The sequence below is a fragment of the Apostichopus japonicus genome, chromosome 18 (assembly GCF_037975245.1).
Source record: "Apostichopus japonicus isolate 1M-3 chromosome 18, ASM3797524v1, whole genome shotgun sequence".
Lineage (NCBI taxonomy): Eukaryota > Metazoa > Echinodermata > Holothuroidea > Aspidochirotida > Stichopodidae > Apostichopus > Apostichopus japonicus.
In genome coordinates, this window is record NC_092578.1 from 19,447,212 (window position 1) to 19,464,669 (window position 17,458).

Genomic DNA, 17,458 nt, shown 5'->3' on the forward strand with positions numbered 1-17,458 from the left:
ATTAATACATATACGTGCCTTGAATCTTGAGGTTGCACACTACTGACTAATGAAATGATGTGAACATTTCGCTAAAACTAACTGAAATAGCTTATACTATCCAGGCGTTCACATTATCTTAAGCCTTTTAGAAAGTGGAAATATCATTGGGGAAGTTGCCCCCGCCCCCTCAGGCTACGGCCCTCTACTTCCCTTCAGTTAACATAATCACAAACAAAATATTCTGTAAACACATGTAGCCTACATAACTACTAAACTAGAACTTAGGTATAACGAATTAACATGGTTATAACAACAACATGACTAGCAGCTTATATGCACCCATGGCTTAGCACCAATTATGTATATATCTGTTTCAAGCTCCTATGAAATATAATTATCTCAAAACACTCAAAAGCTATATCATGCACTGCTATACCAAACTGAATGCACAATATAGTGTTGTAGTGCTTGTATACGTGACTTGCAATGTACTATGAAATAAAAGTAAAATAATATGCTAGAAAGGAGATTAGCGAATGCTGAGATGCACGAGTCATTATATGAGCCTGATAGACAAAGCACCGGCTTACACGAGTTAGTCACTTAACCTGGAGGGGGGGGGGGCATTTGATATTGTCCCCACCCTTCAGTAAGTGGGGGACGTGTCCCTCAGTTCCCTTCATGATTATCGCCCCTGGAGTCCGAACGTTTCGTCTCCTAGTGTGCTTTACGCTCCGATGATTCTAAATCACGTTGGGAAAGCAACTTTGGCATATGTTTCCTATAGGAACACCTCCTCTCCTCTCCACCCCACCCCACCCCCCCCCCCCCAAGTGCTTCAAAATTATGGCTTTAAAAAATTAACCAAAGTGCACTGAACTGCACTTTTGAAATGCTGAATCATCTGTTTACGCCCACGTTGTTCGTTTGAAGGTACCCGTAGGCAATATTGCACAAAAAAGGTTAGAGGCCCTAGAAACGCTTGAATGGTCGTAGTATAAAGCTATATACCACGTCTGTTGGTGTGTTTTGTTGAACGGTTAAGTGAAGTATTATCAGTCGACAAAATGCTTACACAAAGACATTTGTTTAGCTTTTATGGTTTACTGTTGCTTTTTTTAATTTTTTTTTTTATATATGTCTATGCGTTTACATGCGTAGGCACTCTTTATGCGGTAGCTGATATAGATCTGTGTGTGCTACAGATAGGCCTTTCATATTTTAACTTTAGGTTAATCTCAATTACAGTCTCAATAACAATTATGTTTAGTTCATTACTTCTACTGTTTGGTATATTCGTTATTTTCGTAGCGTCTTGACTGTCAAAAAAAAAAAAAAATACTGAATCGTTTTTAAAATATTACACAATTTTGCCCTGTCATATATAATTGAACATTAGCACGCAAAATCAAGAAAATAGTCAAGAAGCTCTGTCGCTTTGTCCATACGTTTACATCTAATTAGCTGGTTATAAACTATATGATCGGTGAAAAAGCTGTGAAAATAAAAAAATAGGTAGGCTAAGCTTATCCGTGGGTTTGGAGTCTACAGGGGTTTCAATAGGTCCCTCTTGAAACATGACCATGCAGTACCGGTATGAATGATCCATAGTGAACTTAATGGAGTCATGCAAAATATTAAAATAGTCAAAGAAAGTCATTAGAGAGTCCGCACCATGCTCCCATATCATAAAAATATAGTCAATATAACGAACATAGAAAAGGGGTATACGGGGAAAGGCAGCAAGAAAATCCTGTTCTAAGAAATACATGGATATGTTAGCGTAAGATGGCGCCAATCTCGTTCCCACATAGCAGAACATGTAATTATGTAGTGCGCATGCCTATGAAAATAGCTTATTTGCTATAAGCTATTATATTATTAAAGAGGGTGATTGTCTTGGTTTTTATTTTAACGGGTATTCGAATATTATAAATTTACTCTTGAATGGTTTTATTTTTATTCACCACTGGTAACACCACTCTTCTATTATATGAATTGATTTTTTTTTTGATGTAAGAGTATAGTAATTTTTTTATTTGCATTTTATTATGGTGCAGTATATAGTTCTACACTATACCTATATATCTATTCTTCACTCTCACATGTCCATGGGTTCATTTGGTCTTTGAACACAGTCGGTAATTATGATTGGTTAATACGATTGTTGTTATGGTTGACAAGATACAGTTCATGGTAGTGACAATGTTTTGGTACCGTATGCAGTTATATCAATGACAAGGGCAAGGCCACTCTCGATAAAGGTTTACCTGCACTACTTAAACCAATCAGGTAAAGTTGAGAATCTACCCAGTTTTTCTTCTTTTATAATCTTCGTACCATAACATTTATAATTTAATTCTAATGATATACGCCTATATCAACTCGTTTTATCCTTTATTTTTAGCACAGATGTTGAGAATGAGTTCGTCGGTCTTTTTATTAGTTTGGATGTTTCTCCTGACTACACAAACTGATCGAATCAATGCCAGCCATTTTCGTGGAGCTCTGATATCATGGCGGCCGCTAAATCCTCAACCTGTTGAAGGGGAAACCGTGATGGTAAGGAACTGTTAACGGATGACTTTAATATTATTAGTAAAAGTGTTATATCTTTAAGTTAAATGTGTAAAAAAGTAAGTTGGCCTAACGTTTCCATCCTAGCTGGACCTTCTTCAGAGGCTAAATGACAAGTCACAGTAACAGAAGGTATAAAAACACGCACAGAATACAGACAGGTTAATGAGCATGCATGGTTAACACAAAGATATAGATGTAAGGGAAATATGAGTAGAAAGGGATGGAGAGAAGAAAGAAAGAAACCAACAGGGGAAGAGGAGAGGTAGGAGATAAACAGTGAAGGGACAATTTATTTATTTTGGTCTTTAAATTGAATTTGTATTGGATCTGAGGAACTGTGTGTCATCAGCTCCAGAATTTACATGTAATAATTGACGTTTTTAGAAAACGATTGAAACGTAAACATTTAAGTTTATTCCTATATGTTGAACTGAAATGCTGATATTATGTCTGTATATAGCTTATGCAAGGTCATATGCCTGTTTTGAAGCCCATTTTGAAGAGCGTTCAGTTTACATAGGATTTCCTTACCACTTAAACTCACACAAGTACAGCTCTATGTAAGGATTTCGTTTACTATACATGACTGTTGATATGATTTCACTTATTCTGTATTGACTGTTAAAATTACAAGTACAAGACCATCGGATAGTTGGAGTGATGTTGAAAAGAAAATTTATGTTATAGTAAAAAAATTGCAACAAATATTTGCCATGCATACTGCAAATTGGTGCTCTATAGTTTACCGCTAAAGGCATATTCCGCTGATCCTAGTTGACTGCCTCCCAAAAGTGTTAGAAGTTTCCTGCATTCCATCTTCACAACACTTTGCATCGCAAACATTTGAATGGTCTAGAGTTTGGTAACATTTTGTTAATGTATCTGGCAACAGTCGAGCGAAAGATGTCATCACATGGTCAGCTGAAAGTGTTTATATTTTTTTTGTAATACTTAACTCAATTATTCACATGGGGTGAATAATTTTTATACCAAAACGTTGCGTTTTGATAAAATTCTAAGAACAGAGAACATTGACAGCTAAGCAAATTTTCCGAAATGTATCACATTTCAAGGAGAAAAGCTTTTGAAGAAGAACTACCATCATGACATCACCTATACTGTACCCCTGCAGAAGTATAGAGGGTGTAGTTCAGCCAACAAGGGCGTAGGAACCGGGGGGGGGGGCTGGGGGGCGCCAGCCCCCCCAGTGAAAAATGTGGAGGGGCGGAAGTATCATTCCGCCCCCACTTCGCAAGTCAAAAAACCCCTTTTTCATTTCCAAATGAGAAAAAAAATCTCATTTGGAGCACCAACTTGCATCTAAGGCCAGGTGAAAATACAAAATTAAGTTTACAAAATGGAGTGGGTGTTGAAGTGTGCTATATTGCACCAAATTGCTGAGGCCACCTGGAAATGCAAAAAAATCCAAAGGGGAGGGGGACACCCCCTCCCCTTAGACCCCTCCCCCAGGCCGGCCATCAGTCTTCAGCCCCCCAACCAAAAGTAACTTCCTACGCCACTGTCAGCCAATCAAAATAGTTTACATTTAATCATCAATATATCGCATTACAGGGACAAGATATTGAGCTGGAAGGTTTGGTCTATTAATAGTGTATAGAACATTTATGATATGCGTTGCATTTTCTACCACCGGAATACCCCTTTAACGATGAAATGGAAACAGATCTGCAATATGTGGGATCATACCGTGCAAGTTATTTGTGGGTGTAACGTGTGTAACTACAGCAATCTCTTAAAGTATAATCAATGACTTTGTATGCAAAGTGTAATTTTTGGAATGTTAAAGGTGCAAGATAGAAAAATAATTATTAATTAATTAATTATAAGGCAAAGTGGAAACTCCTTTCCAATCCAAGGTTAAGAAGATACAATGATAGGACAGACTGAAAGACGGAGTTATAGTTACTTTTTTATAGCCGTTCATAGCTGTTGTTTTTAATGGTTTGTTTTTATTGGGTTTTTTTCAGATTGAATTTTCGTGGAGGGTGTCTTGGCAAAGATCGTTACGGCGTTGCACTGATTTTAACATCATGAATCAAACCATACTGTTTGGTGAAGGAGCGCTTGTATGTAGGACCTGTTCAGATTTTGACAGTATAGCCTTGTATTTTATTTGTACAGGCTACAGCGACTCAGAAGGCTGGACGTCAGGAATAAATAGAGCAATGTATAATGCTAGTGAAACCATGTTTACTGTAGGGTTAGTTACATCTACATATAAATCATAGGACAAATAATTGTATAAATGTCACTGCAATTATTATAAAGTGTTTCATTTCTCCCTTACGTGTCTGTTATACGTACCTTCTCCGATCTAACTATCTTACATCAATCAGTCATACTATTTTCACTTCACCTCAGCCACTAACCCATTCCGAAGTTTATATTTCTCCCTTCCCTATCTCCTATACAATACATCCATTTTCAAACAGACAATTAAATATTAACAAAACCTTGAGGGTAAACGAACGAGCAATATTCTCTTAATGGAATATTTACAAACTAAGAGAAAAGCTTAAGTTCTGGGAGGCTGATCCAGACCTGGCAACCCCACCCCCCCCCGGAGGAGAAGTATGCTAGAAAAAAAATCAATTGTTCATGACGGGCCGGCGTTTGCAAGGAGATCTACTCAACTCGCTTGAATCATATGTTTATATAGATAGTTGTTCATTCATTGATCCATCCATCCATTGATCTATTTATTCATTCGTTCATTCATTCATTCATTTAGATAGATAGAAGTCATTCATTAATTCATTTATTTATTTATTTATATAATTAATTAATTAATTAATTAATTTTATTAAATAAGCAATTCTTCTTCTCCAAGAAGGATATCCTACTCGGTTTCGGTGTCAATGTAGCTCACCCATACAATTTTATATGAAGCATTTCATCTTTTAATTTAAATTGACTAAATGTATTCCTGTTGTAGAGGATTTTTTCTATAAGTTTACAATAAGTGTAAAAAAGTACACACAACATCGATATCCTAGTAAAAGTTAACTTCATGCAGCTTAAACAAGCCTTCGGGACATACGATTCTCTTTTCCATTAATCTCGTTCGATCAATTGGGCTGTTTTTCTTTGAACAACTGTTATTGTGTTATGACGTTTATATAATTTGAAGCATCTTTTTTTCCCTTCTCCCCCCTCCCCGTTTATTTCAACTATACATTAATATACAAATAACGTATCCATTCAAAATAGCAAAAATTAAATAACAATGAAGTTGAGCATTACCATGCAGTATAATAACGACCAACGTGGCGGATAGAAAACAAATAAATATAATAAGAACATTTAGAAAAAGTACTACAATTTATAGAAACACTACAGGAATCCCAGACATACTACAAAAATATTACAACCAATAACAGCAAAATATAAGAATTGAGGATGCGGAAATTGAGAAATATTAAATATTTGAGATATTTATTAATGAGGAAAAAGCATCCTTGAGAAATTAATTTTATTCTGATTATTCTTTTTGCTATGTCGAAAAATAGATTTCTCCACTTTTAATGCAAACGTGAACTTATGAATCAATTCATTACAACTTAAGATCTTGTTTTTGACGCTTGGTACTGAAAATATAGAACTTAAAATGAAGAATGAGAAAATGATATAGGGTGACGTTTCTTTAATAAAAACCCAAAGAAAGAATCCTCTTTTGTGAATTGAATATTTAATTTGAAGCATCTAGTATGAACATGAACATGAAATAATACTATACTAGCATCTAGTATGAAGTTTGTTCATTTGACTCAAGTTATCAATAAATGGAGGGAATTTGTTTTATATTGATATATTGATTGATTTATTTATACAGATATTTTGGGAAAGATTGGCTCAATTTGATAAATGGCCGTGGTAATTGGGAGTTTCATTCTATTGTTGACCTGACAGTACGCGATGATACCGGCATGATCAACAGTGCACCGGTGACTGATATACTCACTGTGGTTCCGTTCAAGAATGGCTGCACCAACACCCTTACAATACCCGGTAAGAGATAAAGACAGATGAGACTACATGAGAAAATATTTGCTGCTGTTTCTAAATATGACAGCACAATATGGTTGGTAATTTAGTCAAAACAGATTATAATATTTTGCAGAGCAAGAAGAGAAAGTGAATGACCAGTAGTCCCGTCACATGAGAGCACTTTAAATTTGTGAAACGTTTAAAACCAGAATGCAAATTCATTGAGGTTTCGATGACTTCAATGCACTATAGCTTCTGTTTTTATAGTATAACCAGAACTAGCTGTTACAATAACACTATGGCATGATGAACACAGGTCAGTCTACTGTACGTGGCTATACACACCTCCACCAAAAACTATATATATTACTATATATTACTCTATATACTATATATATTGTACTCAATTTTATGAATCCACACACCAAGTTTTAGAGGTATCCACGATTTCCATCGTTAGATATCATATAAAAGGTTTTTCAGAGTTTGACCTTTGGTGACCTATATTTGAGATTTGACCTCACAAGCAATAGGATTCTTGTACTTAATATGGCAAATCCATATACCATGTATGAAAAGTATCCATGATTGCATAAGAAATTATGTTTATGAAGGTTTTCAGGCCTCGACAATATTTTTAGTGCTCGTACTCGCTATTTGGCGACCGTGACTAAAAATCTACTCGCCAAATTTAACTCGCCAGTATAGGCCTATTATTATGTTGTCTAGCTACATGGTGAAGAACCTCTCAAGTCTTTCTTTGAACATGTAATTCCCAAACTGGATAAATAATGAATCTATTTGTACAAGAGCGAAACACGAGAATATATGTTGCTGCTTCTAAATATGAGAGTCAAACAAATAGATTCTCGTATTTATATAGAACAACACGCTGAAAGAGAGACATGTATCATGTGATTATAAAGATCTCCACAATTTCCCAATTTCCTTGTTCTTGTGGTGTTGTAATAGTAACGCATTTTACAACACGAACCTTTTAATCAAGTTAATTAATGATAGAAGATGGTTCATCTTTTTAGTTCGCGATGTTGACGGCGATGACATCAGATGTTTTTGGGCGACTACTTGCGGAAGTATCTGTGGTCCAGTACCGGGATTTACACTAGACTCAGTAAGTCGGAAAGATTTCTCATGCATATTTAATAGTTTCGTAAATATCTCCCTGATCGTTGTTGTAAAAAAAAAAAAAAAAATGTATCACATTGCATTATTTTCAAAATATTTATAATTATTTGAAATAATTACTTGAAATTGTACGAAAGCAATGGTCCGTTTATGGTATAACATATTATTGTGCATCGTAACCTCCACTAAAAGGAAGAAAACCTGAATGAGTTCGGAAGTGTGTTTCTTTATATAATTCTTAAAATTCACGTTGTGGGTAAAAATTTCTTTATTTACTCTCTGTATAGGACAATTGTGAGTTAGTGCTCCTGGACACATCAACCGTATTGTCAGGTCTTTACGGTATAGCGCTCGAGATTCGTGATTTTGCAAACGAAGCATCAACAACGCCCCTTAGTCAGACTCCCGTGCAGTTTATTTTGGACGTTAAATCGACCCCTGAAACGTGCAGCCAAATACCGATGTTCATTGCTCCAACTCCAGAATGTTATGGAACGCCAAAAGGACCACAGTGACATGTACTACTACTAATTTGACATGTACTACTACTAATTCGAAGTGTAATACATGTAAAATGTCGCGTACTACTACTAATTCGAAGTGTACTACATCTAAAATGTCGCGTACTACTACTAATTCGAAGTGTACTACATCTAAAATGTCGCGTACTACTACTAATTCGAAGTGTACTACATCTAAAAAGTCACGTACTACTACTAAATTGGAGAGATGGCGCTATTCACAATCTTTCCGATACCATGTCATCGAGTTGCGCATCTGCATTAAAATAATGATGAAGAAAACATTTTCTTTAATAATCTGTTATAATAATAATAATAATAGTATATCAATTTCAAGAGTTAAAACTGGTGTATTTGATATATATATATATATATATATATATATATATATATATATATATATATATATATATATGTAAAAGAGGTGCTACTGTTAATGAGCTAAAGTTAGGCTTCCTAGCCTTTTTCTATATGCTAGGCCAGGCTGCGGCTAGGATATAGTGTCTAATTTAAATGATATTCCAAAACTGCTACTTGTTTAAATTATATACATGTCTAGTACCGTATGCATTTTAGGTGTTCTACAAAGGACCTGAATATAGGCCTACTATAGTACTAGGTCATGGATTAATTCCGAGCATAACTTAAGAGCCCAAATATACGTTACCGTTTAAATTTAGATTTTGGCACAGTAATGTGTGTATATGCAGAGCTTAGTATGCGTAGGATTAGGAGTATATGTGTACGTGTCAGTTATACTATTATTATTATTCTATTATTATCACTATTATTCACAAGCAGCAATTTTCCCGTCATTGAAATGTCAAGAATGCTTTTGATTCCCCAGCTGTGCCTAACTATATGCTATTTTCTATATTTGCCACAGACCTTAAAGGTATAAACTGTAAAATAGACATTTGAATCAACAGAGTATTAAAGAAAATGTTTTCTTCATCATTATTTTAATGTAGATGCGCAACTCGATGACATGGTATCGGAAAGATTGTGAATAGCGCCATCTCTCCAATTTAGTAGTAGTACGTGACTTTTTAGATGTAGTACACTTCGAATTAGTAGTAGTACGCGACATTTTAGATGTAGTACACTTCGAATTAGTAGTAGTACGCGACATTTTACATGTATTACACTTCGAATTAGTAGTAGTACATGTCAAATTAGTAGTAGTACATGTCACTGTGGTCCTTTTGGCGTTCCATAGAATGTGGCTCGTGTGTGTCAGCAGCGGGTACCATATACATTGGACAACTCGTGGCAAGATCATCAGGCCCAACAGTCTCGTTTGTATCTCACCATGTTGTTGTAACAGAATAATAGTTATGTCCTTGAATATGCCATCTTTGGTACTATTAACTCCTGCTTTTACCAGTTGTGCGAAAAATGTCCATTTTATTCTTCTTGAGGCAATGCAATGAAAAGTTCTCCATGCATCTTCACAACTGTTACGTCTTCGAGAAAATTATTAACATAAGAATCAGCCCACAAATTAATAAAAGAGAAAAGAATTAACCATTTAATCTGGCGAGTGGTTACTGAAATGAATGAAGAAGAAAAATAATATATTACCTTCCGGGATATTCTGTGGTGTAATAAGATTTTTTGGGAGAGAACGCATCAACACCTCACCGAAAGCTACGCACAGTTATGCGAATACTAAGTTATATAATTTAGCTTTGATTGCTTCCGAAGTAAATGGAACAATCTGCTTTTTCTCTCTTTCAGTATTACCAGTATAGAAACAGTTTCACCAGCTGGCCTGTTTACATCTGACATCATGCCGTACCCAGGAGGACAGCCCACAGATTACCTCATTGAAGTAGAATGGGAACCTACCGAAGTTCAATCATTTCTCTGCTTCCTAGCTCGTGACAGTGTTGGGTAGGTACATAACATCCACACACACACACACATATATATATATATATATATATATATATGTATAAATAAATATATATATATAGTTATGTATATAGTTTATATAGTTTGTTTATATATATATATATAGTTTCATATAAATATCAATATATATATACATAAATATTTATATTATATATATATATATATATATATATATATATATATATATATAATATAATATAATTTTGCACGTTTTTTTCCTTCAGGAACTGCAGTCCATTATGCTGTGTGACGTTGAGTTCTATCGGTGAGTTTGGCTATTGTGGGGCATACATTGTACAGAGTCTTAACGTAAAGGTCAAATATGTACCAGCAAGTAAATCCTCCATCTCCCCCCCCCCCTCCCAGTCAAGCAGGGTATCGTATTGATAAAGATTGACATTGTCTTTGTTTAACTTTACCCTTCTTTCCATTCCATCCGACAGTAAAGCTTATAGCGTTCAATACACAGTGCGGGGAGAAGAATGATACGACACACACATGCGTATATACATTTATATTTAAATTGCAACTTTCGTTTTATAACAATAAATTCCATACCTATACTAAACGTATTGAGATTGTAATTATCTCTATTTATGACCGGGAATCGGACGGATATTGTACACTCATCGACCATTTGAGCAAATATTGTACTAGAATTGCTGACCAACTCACGCCCCTTGAGGCATTGAACCATATCGCCTATTGGCTTCAAAGTTGATTGGTGGTATGTACTCGATTAAAGGACGTAGATGTGACTTCATGGATTGCCTCTAGTTGTTATAGGACTGGGCCCCATCCACCTCCTTTTTGAAGACTTCAAAAAGGAGACACGGTGATGTAATTTCCCCCGTACCCGACCTGTATCTCAAAGCTCCTGGCAAATGGCTGCTACAAAACACTGTGATTCATTGGTGTTACTCCTTTTTTTTAAATATTTTGTGTAACTTTGTAGTGGTTTCCATTATTTTGTTAGGTCTGAGATTTGAGTCGTTACGTAAATCCATCGAAAGTTAAACTACGCAAGTTCAAGAGGAAATCCCTTGATTTTCTTTACCAACAGATTCTCCTCCCGAGGTGCTGTCTAACTCACTGACTCCAGCAAGTGGATCCACTCTCGTGGGAGTCGTGGCAGGAATATTAAACATGCAATTACAATTTAATGAGGGGGTAAGGAGAGAAATATCAACCATACGGGGTGGAGCCAACTTGTACAAGGGCGCAGGAACGGGGGGTGGGATTGGGGGGGGGGGGTTCAGGTGATGCGATTTGTCTCTATATAGACCAAAACTGATTTTTGAGTTTTTGTCTTTCTGTAAGTAAAGTTTAAGAGGGAATATAATGAATAACGGAATTGTTATGACAGCAGAACTTGCACTATGGATTTTATTTCCCAATGTAGTTGAATGTACTATATGACAGGTCGAAGCTAAAATCCTATATAAAGTCAACCTGTAATTCATTCTTTGTATTGGTCGGGGGGCTTCTATCGTTAAAGTTCACTGTTAGAGAGACGTACCTGGCATTAGACATCACATGGTATGGAAAAATTACTCGAAGGATTCAGAGGCAGGTTGTCACCCCCTCTCCCCCCCCCCCGGCATCTTGGCAACGATACTGATATATCAGTAACAAATTTTGAACTCTTACACACAGATAAGTCGTCCGACGGTATCTGCTTTTATATCAGTTTTTGACGAAACCGACACAATGGTATTTCAAGTTGATGCAAGTGATGACACCCAAGTGGATTTCCTCGAGAATGACGTCATTGCCTTCGTCATCCCTGCAGAGGACTTCATGGGATCATATTACGTAACCATAGATGCAGCTGTTACCCTTTTGAGGTCCTCATGTGCCATTAAATCTGTTGCTGTTGCAGATACGTCATTTTGGACCTTCACAATATGTAAGTTCATCAGAAATCACATCAGAAGTACTTTTCAAGTAGTTGAATGCGGTGGCATGTTAACGTCTGTAGTCAGGCAAATACCTGGGTACAAGATATGTTCTTTTTTAGCGTGTTGCAATACTGTAAAACAGGTGCCGAGAAAGGTCCGGAGTGCACGTCGATGATCAGATCGCGAACTGATTACCAGCTTACATTTAGACCGTAATTATCGGCTCTGAATTCTACAGCTATAGCGGGCACATACTACAGTATAACAAGCACATAGCCTATATTAGGCTGTTTGATTTCTTTACCATGGCTATATGTGACCAAGGAATAACATATTTGCAGATACTTTTTTATTCATTACACTTTTTTATTCATCAATATGTTGCTTTATATATTATATATTTATTCATAAATATTTCATATACCATATTAGTCTCCCTCCCCGCAGTCGTTACAGATTTTTATTAATTTTACTTTGTTTGCTGAAAAGTGGCACCCTGGGATTTTCATTGTTTCGTGACCCCTCCCGTTCATAATCTTCAGTCGATGAAACCAGTTGAACTATTGGCTGTTGCCGGGGGAGGTCCCGATGCGTTCACTACGACGTTCAGAGGACGGGACCACGGAGAGTTTTACAGTAATGGGATGTTCGTTAGTTACGAAGCGATACTGGTAAGCTATATTCCCTTAATATGAAAAAGATGTTATTTTGATATCAAATTTAAAGCAACTAGTTGTGATTGCAGCGTCTCCCATCAGGGGAATACATCGGCTTACCTATATAATAGACCTATACTGTTCCTGACAATTGCGTCAGATAATAAAAGCGGAAATGGGATTAAAGATGAATACCAATTGATTAATTAATCTTCTGTCTACGCCAAAATTTTACTGAAATTTATGCGGGTTCATTGCGGTATCTCTCTGTGTGGAAAGAAACTAGTGCTGAAAATTTTCCAAAGTTGAATATTGCCTCGATATCAGAGCAATCATCCCCCCCCCCCAAACAAAAGTAATGGGTAAGTTCCATTTTCTTTTACAGTTTGCATAGAGCGCATTATTATTCTAGATTATATGTAATTACATGTCATGCAACCGGTAAACTAATAGCTTTACCGATTTTACAATTAGGGGGCAACATCAACAGATGGGGACATGCTCCGAATATACAAATCAACTTTACTACAACCAGAGCAGGAATGCAGCAAGGCTAAACGCTTTGGAGTACACTTTTGCGATTATTTTTCTACGTTGCAACGATTCAGCGCTCAAGTTTTAATACACAACCAAGAAGGTATGTTTTGTTAAAAGTACAGAGAAATAATCACATCTCAAACGCGTTGAGGTTAAAAATGTACTTGTGCATGGTGTTACCAAAACTTTAAAAACTTACGATGCACAACTTAGGGGACTTTTCGTTAGTTTTCGGTCTATGTTGTAGCCAGGGTTGGGTTGGTATTAGGCCTCATCCCTACCCGAAATGCTATGGACTAACATCGCCGAAGAAGTTGGTTCATTTGGTGATATGTATACAACACGACCTTCCAAAATAACACCCCCCCCCCCAAAAAAAATTCTCCATCGACTCAACCCATACAACGGAACCTCCCCCCCCTCATAAGCTTTCGGAGCTACCACCCCCACCCCCCCATTAATCGTGACTTTTCTTGTCAACATATGAAAAATTCATATAAAAGTACAATGGTTAATCTTCACCTTTTAAATGATGATTTTATAAATGACAACATTCTTACCTCCGATTAAGAAAGAGAGTGTATTTTAAGAATCTACTCTTTTCAGCTGCGTCACTTCTTTCTTTTGAGATGCGTCACTTCCGGTTAGACCGAAGGAGAGGCAAATCCATCATGCTAGGGCAGACCGTGGGATATCTATGGATGGTGTGAAGGCGGCGGTAGTTGGGGGACGAGCGTGGGGACGGGTAGGGGGGGAGTCTAAAACGTGTCATTGAAAGTGGTATATTGGTAAAGGTATCCTTATTTACTTCTGAAAACATAAGGATGTTAAGTTTACCCTACACTAGCAATTCATATCGTCATTGCAACAACATATAAAATAGAACTGGCGAGTTCAGAGGATGTGGTCATTTATAGCAATGTTGACGCCATACGGGGTGTTTTAATCTTTAATGGATTTCTTTCTTGATGTATTTCTTGATCCTTCTCTAAATTATGACGTATGTCTGCCTGATTTGTATATCTTCTAGTTCTAATTCCAAGGGACGCCATACGAACTGTAGTGGTTTCTACTGGTGAAACTCTTACATTGTGCATTAATCCAAATATTCCAAAGGCTTGGAAAGGACCCATTGCATGGAGTTTTAATGGACGTGACCCACTTTGGTTACGTCGTTGGACCGGTTCTAGTTGCGTCCATGTTAAACACGTTCAAACGTGTCAGGCAGGTGTGTACGAAGCTTATCGACGTATCTGTGGAAGGAAGGAAAAACAACATGCTTACTTTGATGTCCGTGTACGGGGTATGAAAGTTATTTTCGTCAAAATGAACTTGATCAGTGCGTTTGTAACGTAACACGTTTTTTTTCACAGGCGAATGAATACACCTGTAATTTGCATTGCGTTCCGCAATAGTCGTCTGCTATTATATTGCGCACTTAATTTGTATTTACACTATGCAAGCACGGCATGGCCTGAATAACGTAAAAAATGACTAGTGACAAATTGATCGTCACGATTAGCTTGGAGTTCTTTGTTCTGTGGCTTAAAATTGTCAACAAAATATCAAGTGAGGTTTTTTCATAGGCTTTATAGAAGTTTACTTCCAGAAACGAAAGATTTTAAGTGCAATTTTGACAATGAAATTAAATATAGGTCTACGTATTATTTGTCTAGTTTCGTTTAGCCGAAAGTGCAAAGGTGCCTAGAGATTACGTCTGATCAAGTACCTTTTATTTTAAAGCAATGACACTACAAAAGTAAACGCTTCAATTCGGACTGAACTTGGAATTGTTTACATAGCCTTCATGTTAAACTTGAAAGACTCAACTTCTAGCAATAACTAGGCTAGTACAGTATAGTAAAGTTAGTCCGTATGTGTGTGAAACACACTTCATCGACCATTATGTCAATGCATTGTTCATGTTGCTATGACAACTGACATTTATTGCAGGTGCCGAATGCTTCAGATCCTTATAGGCATGGCTTCAAAGTATATTGTGTTCAATGTATGTAGTGTTGTTGATATATAACCTATCATGGTTATCCGTGTTATGGTATATTTGCTTTTTTACGTTGTTTTGAGACTGTTAACTATAATTAAGTAACAACCAACTACAGGGTACCATTACGATACATTTGTTGGTTATTCTACCTGCATAATCTTGCGATAATGACACGGTAAACCGGTCATAAACTTATAATGATTGTAACATTCGTTTTATAGAATAACAGGAAATAAACTGTCTTTGAAAGATCACACGATCCTTCGAGAGGTGGCATGTGTCTGTCACACTCTCAGAAGCACCTGAAGATGCAGCCAGGCCTCGCGAGAGGATGGCGTCAAGGGAGCTGCAGCCCGCGATAAAATGGGATGCTCTGGAAAAGTGGGATAAAGAATAATGCGTTGCACTTTTCGGAATATATATACTTAAAAGCAAGAACCGGAGACTTCAAAATGGGGGACCGGTGACGTAGTTGTCACTTGAGCCCGTCGCGGCCTTCACTAGTTTGTATAGATATTATAGTAGAGGAGATATTAGAGAATGTCCATTCAATGTTACATTTTCGTTCGTACAAATTCTATATTTTCTTTTCCACTTTCAATTTTGGCAGCATGTCCAGATGGTTTCCACACCCCTCCGGCTTGTAGCAGTACTTGCTCTGTTACTTGTGTGCTTGGATACTGTGGTGACGATGGACAATGCTTGTGCAGGAATGGCCTTACTGGCGAAAATTGTGACACAGGTGAGATAACACTGCGTATAAGGTTAAAAAAAAAATCAAATCACCCTCCCCCAGCACATGCAGAAATGACAACCTAAATCCAAATTTCATCACAGATCGAACATCCCTAACCCGTGTTAAACAAAAATCAACACAATAGTTCAAGTTTCATTACAAAATATCCCCAACCCCTTCCTTCAGTTAGTCTCATGCATGCAGGTGCCATGAAACTAAATATCAACTCAAAACTGTTGTGTTTCCATAGCAACTCGTGGACAGTTTGGTGTGATTGATGGCGACATTCCCTGTGCGACAGTCGGTCTGGACGCGGATTGTAAGGGTAGCTTGATGTGCAGTCAACATGCAGGGTGCTCATGTGCTCCCGGCTGGAAAGGAATTAACTGCGATGAAGGTAAATATATTTATCTTGAAAGGGATGGAGAAAGAATGGGGGAGGATGTTGGTGGGAGGGGGTCCGGCCCTACACCATTCTTCAGGTCAGGAAAGACATTTCTGACATATTTCTTCATTTTTTGTTTTTCAGTTAATCCTTCAGATCTTTTCTTCACATTTTCTTCAACAGAGTGTGAATCCCTGACATGGGGCCCTGATTGTGTTTTCTCCTGCAACGGAGGTACCTCTTGTGACCGCTTCACCGGAGTGTGATATGGATGTCAACCTCCTTATGTATATAGCTGGACAAGCAACCAGCGAGAGAGACGCTGTACTTTCATGCTTTCAAATTGATACATAGATGGATTAGCTTACTTCACATGAAGACATTTTTACAATTTTAAATTCTTTATCCAGCAAGTCAAACCTATAAGAAGTCAAATTTCTCTTAGTCTATACTATACTATTTCGACGTTTCAACATTGTATCATTATTATTATTATGATAATTCGCATATAACAATCGTCACAGAGTTGTTAAATTTATTTAATTCTAATTCTAATTCACTTTTAGTGAATTCAGGGTCGGACGGAGCCAAAAATTGTTACCGGCGCTGGGCTTTATCTCTTGTTTTTTGTTTCTTTCGATGGGAGTTCAAGTCAGTACCAATGGTGTGTAAGATGAAGGTTAACAGGGTTTTTTTCGATGAAAATTCTTCGTCATATTTTTAGTGATATGTTTCCGGGGAAACAAAGTTTAAGACATTGAAGAACAATTAAAGAATATAAATGTAATTTATCATTTATAAGCTGCGACTAGTTATTTATTCCTTTATATTCACTTATCATTATGTATAGGCTACATAAAAAGCTATTAAGGTTTTTATAAAAAAGGAAACAACTACTAGGAAAAAAATAAACAAAGAGAGAAAACAAGAGTGCAATCCACGGAGTTACTTTTTAAGAAAAAGTCGCCCAGGAAAGAACCTGGGCACGAAAACCAAACTTGTTATTGCCCTTTTCCATTTGTTATGGTTAATTGGTTTGGTAAGGGGGTTTTGGTCATATAAAGTACCATTGAGGCATGGAAGA

The 17,458-nt window shown here is 36.8% G+C and overlaps 1 protein-coding gene across 3 annotated transcripts; it reads left to right on the forward strand.

Annotated features, from left to right (window-relative positions):
- The first annotated feature begins 2,142 nt into the window (after nt 1-2,142).
- LOC139958836 (uncharacterized) lies at nt 2,143-17,304 on the forward strand. Of its 3 annotated transcripts, none has more exons than XM_071956210.1 (17): nt 2,143-2,274; nt 2,390-2,544; nt 4,551-4,783; nt 6,416-6,591; nt 7,611-7,702; nt 8,004-8,197; nt 9,455-9,535; nt 9,978-10,133; nt 10,379-10,419; nt 11,218-11,324; nt 11,811-12,063; nt 12,545-12,726; nt 13,186-13,348; nt 14,279-14,551; nt 15,864-15,995; nt 16,240-16,386; nt 16,558-17,304. In XM_071956210.1, the coding sequence occupies exons 1-17, from the start codon at nt 2,217-2,219 to the stop codon at nt 16,638-16,640; spliced, it is 2,526 nt and encodes an 841-aa protein (XP_071812311.1). In that variant the 5' UTR covers nt 2,143-2,216; the 3' UTR covers nt 16,641-17,304. The 3 variants fall into 3 exon arrangements, with proteins under 3 accessions (XP_071812311.1, XP_071812312.1, XP_071812313.1); XM_071956211.1 differs by having other exon boundaries at nt 2,147-2,274; nt 2,395-2,544; XM_071956212.1 differs by lacking the exon at nt 4,551-4,783 and having other exon boundaries at nt 2,147-2,274; nt 2,395-2,544.
- Nucleotides 17,305-17,458: the final 154 nt, after the last annotated feature.

Coding starts and splice junctions, on each gene's coding strand:
- LOC139958836 (XM_071956210.1), top strand. CDS start 2,217: ATGACAAGGGCAAGGCCACTCTCGATAAAGGTTTACCTGCACTACTTA. Junction 2,545..4,550: donor TTGAAGGGGAAACCGTGATG/GTAAGGAACTGT, acceptor GGTTTTTTTCAG/ATTGAATTTTCGTGGAGGGT. Junction 13,349..14,278: donor TTTAATACACAACCAAGAAG/GTATGTTTTGTT, acceptor TATATCTTCTAG/TTCTAATTCCAAGGGACGCC.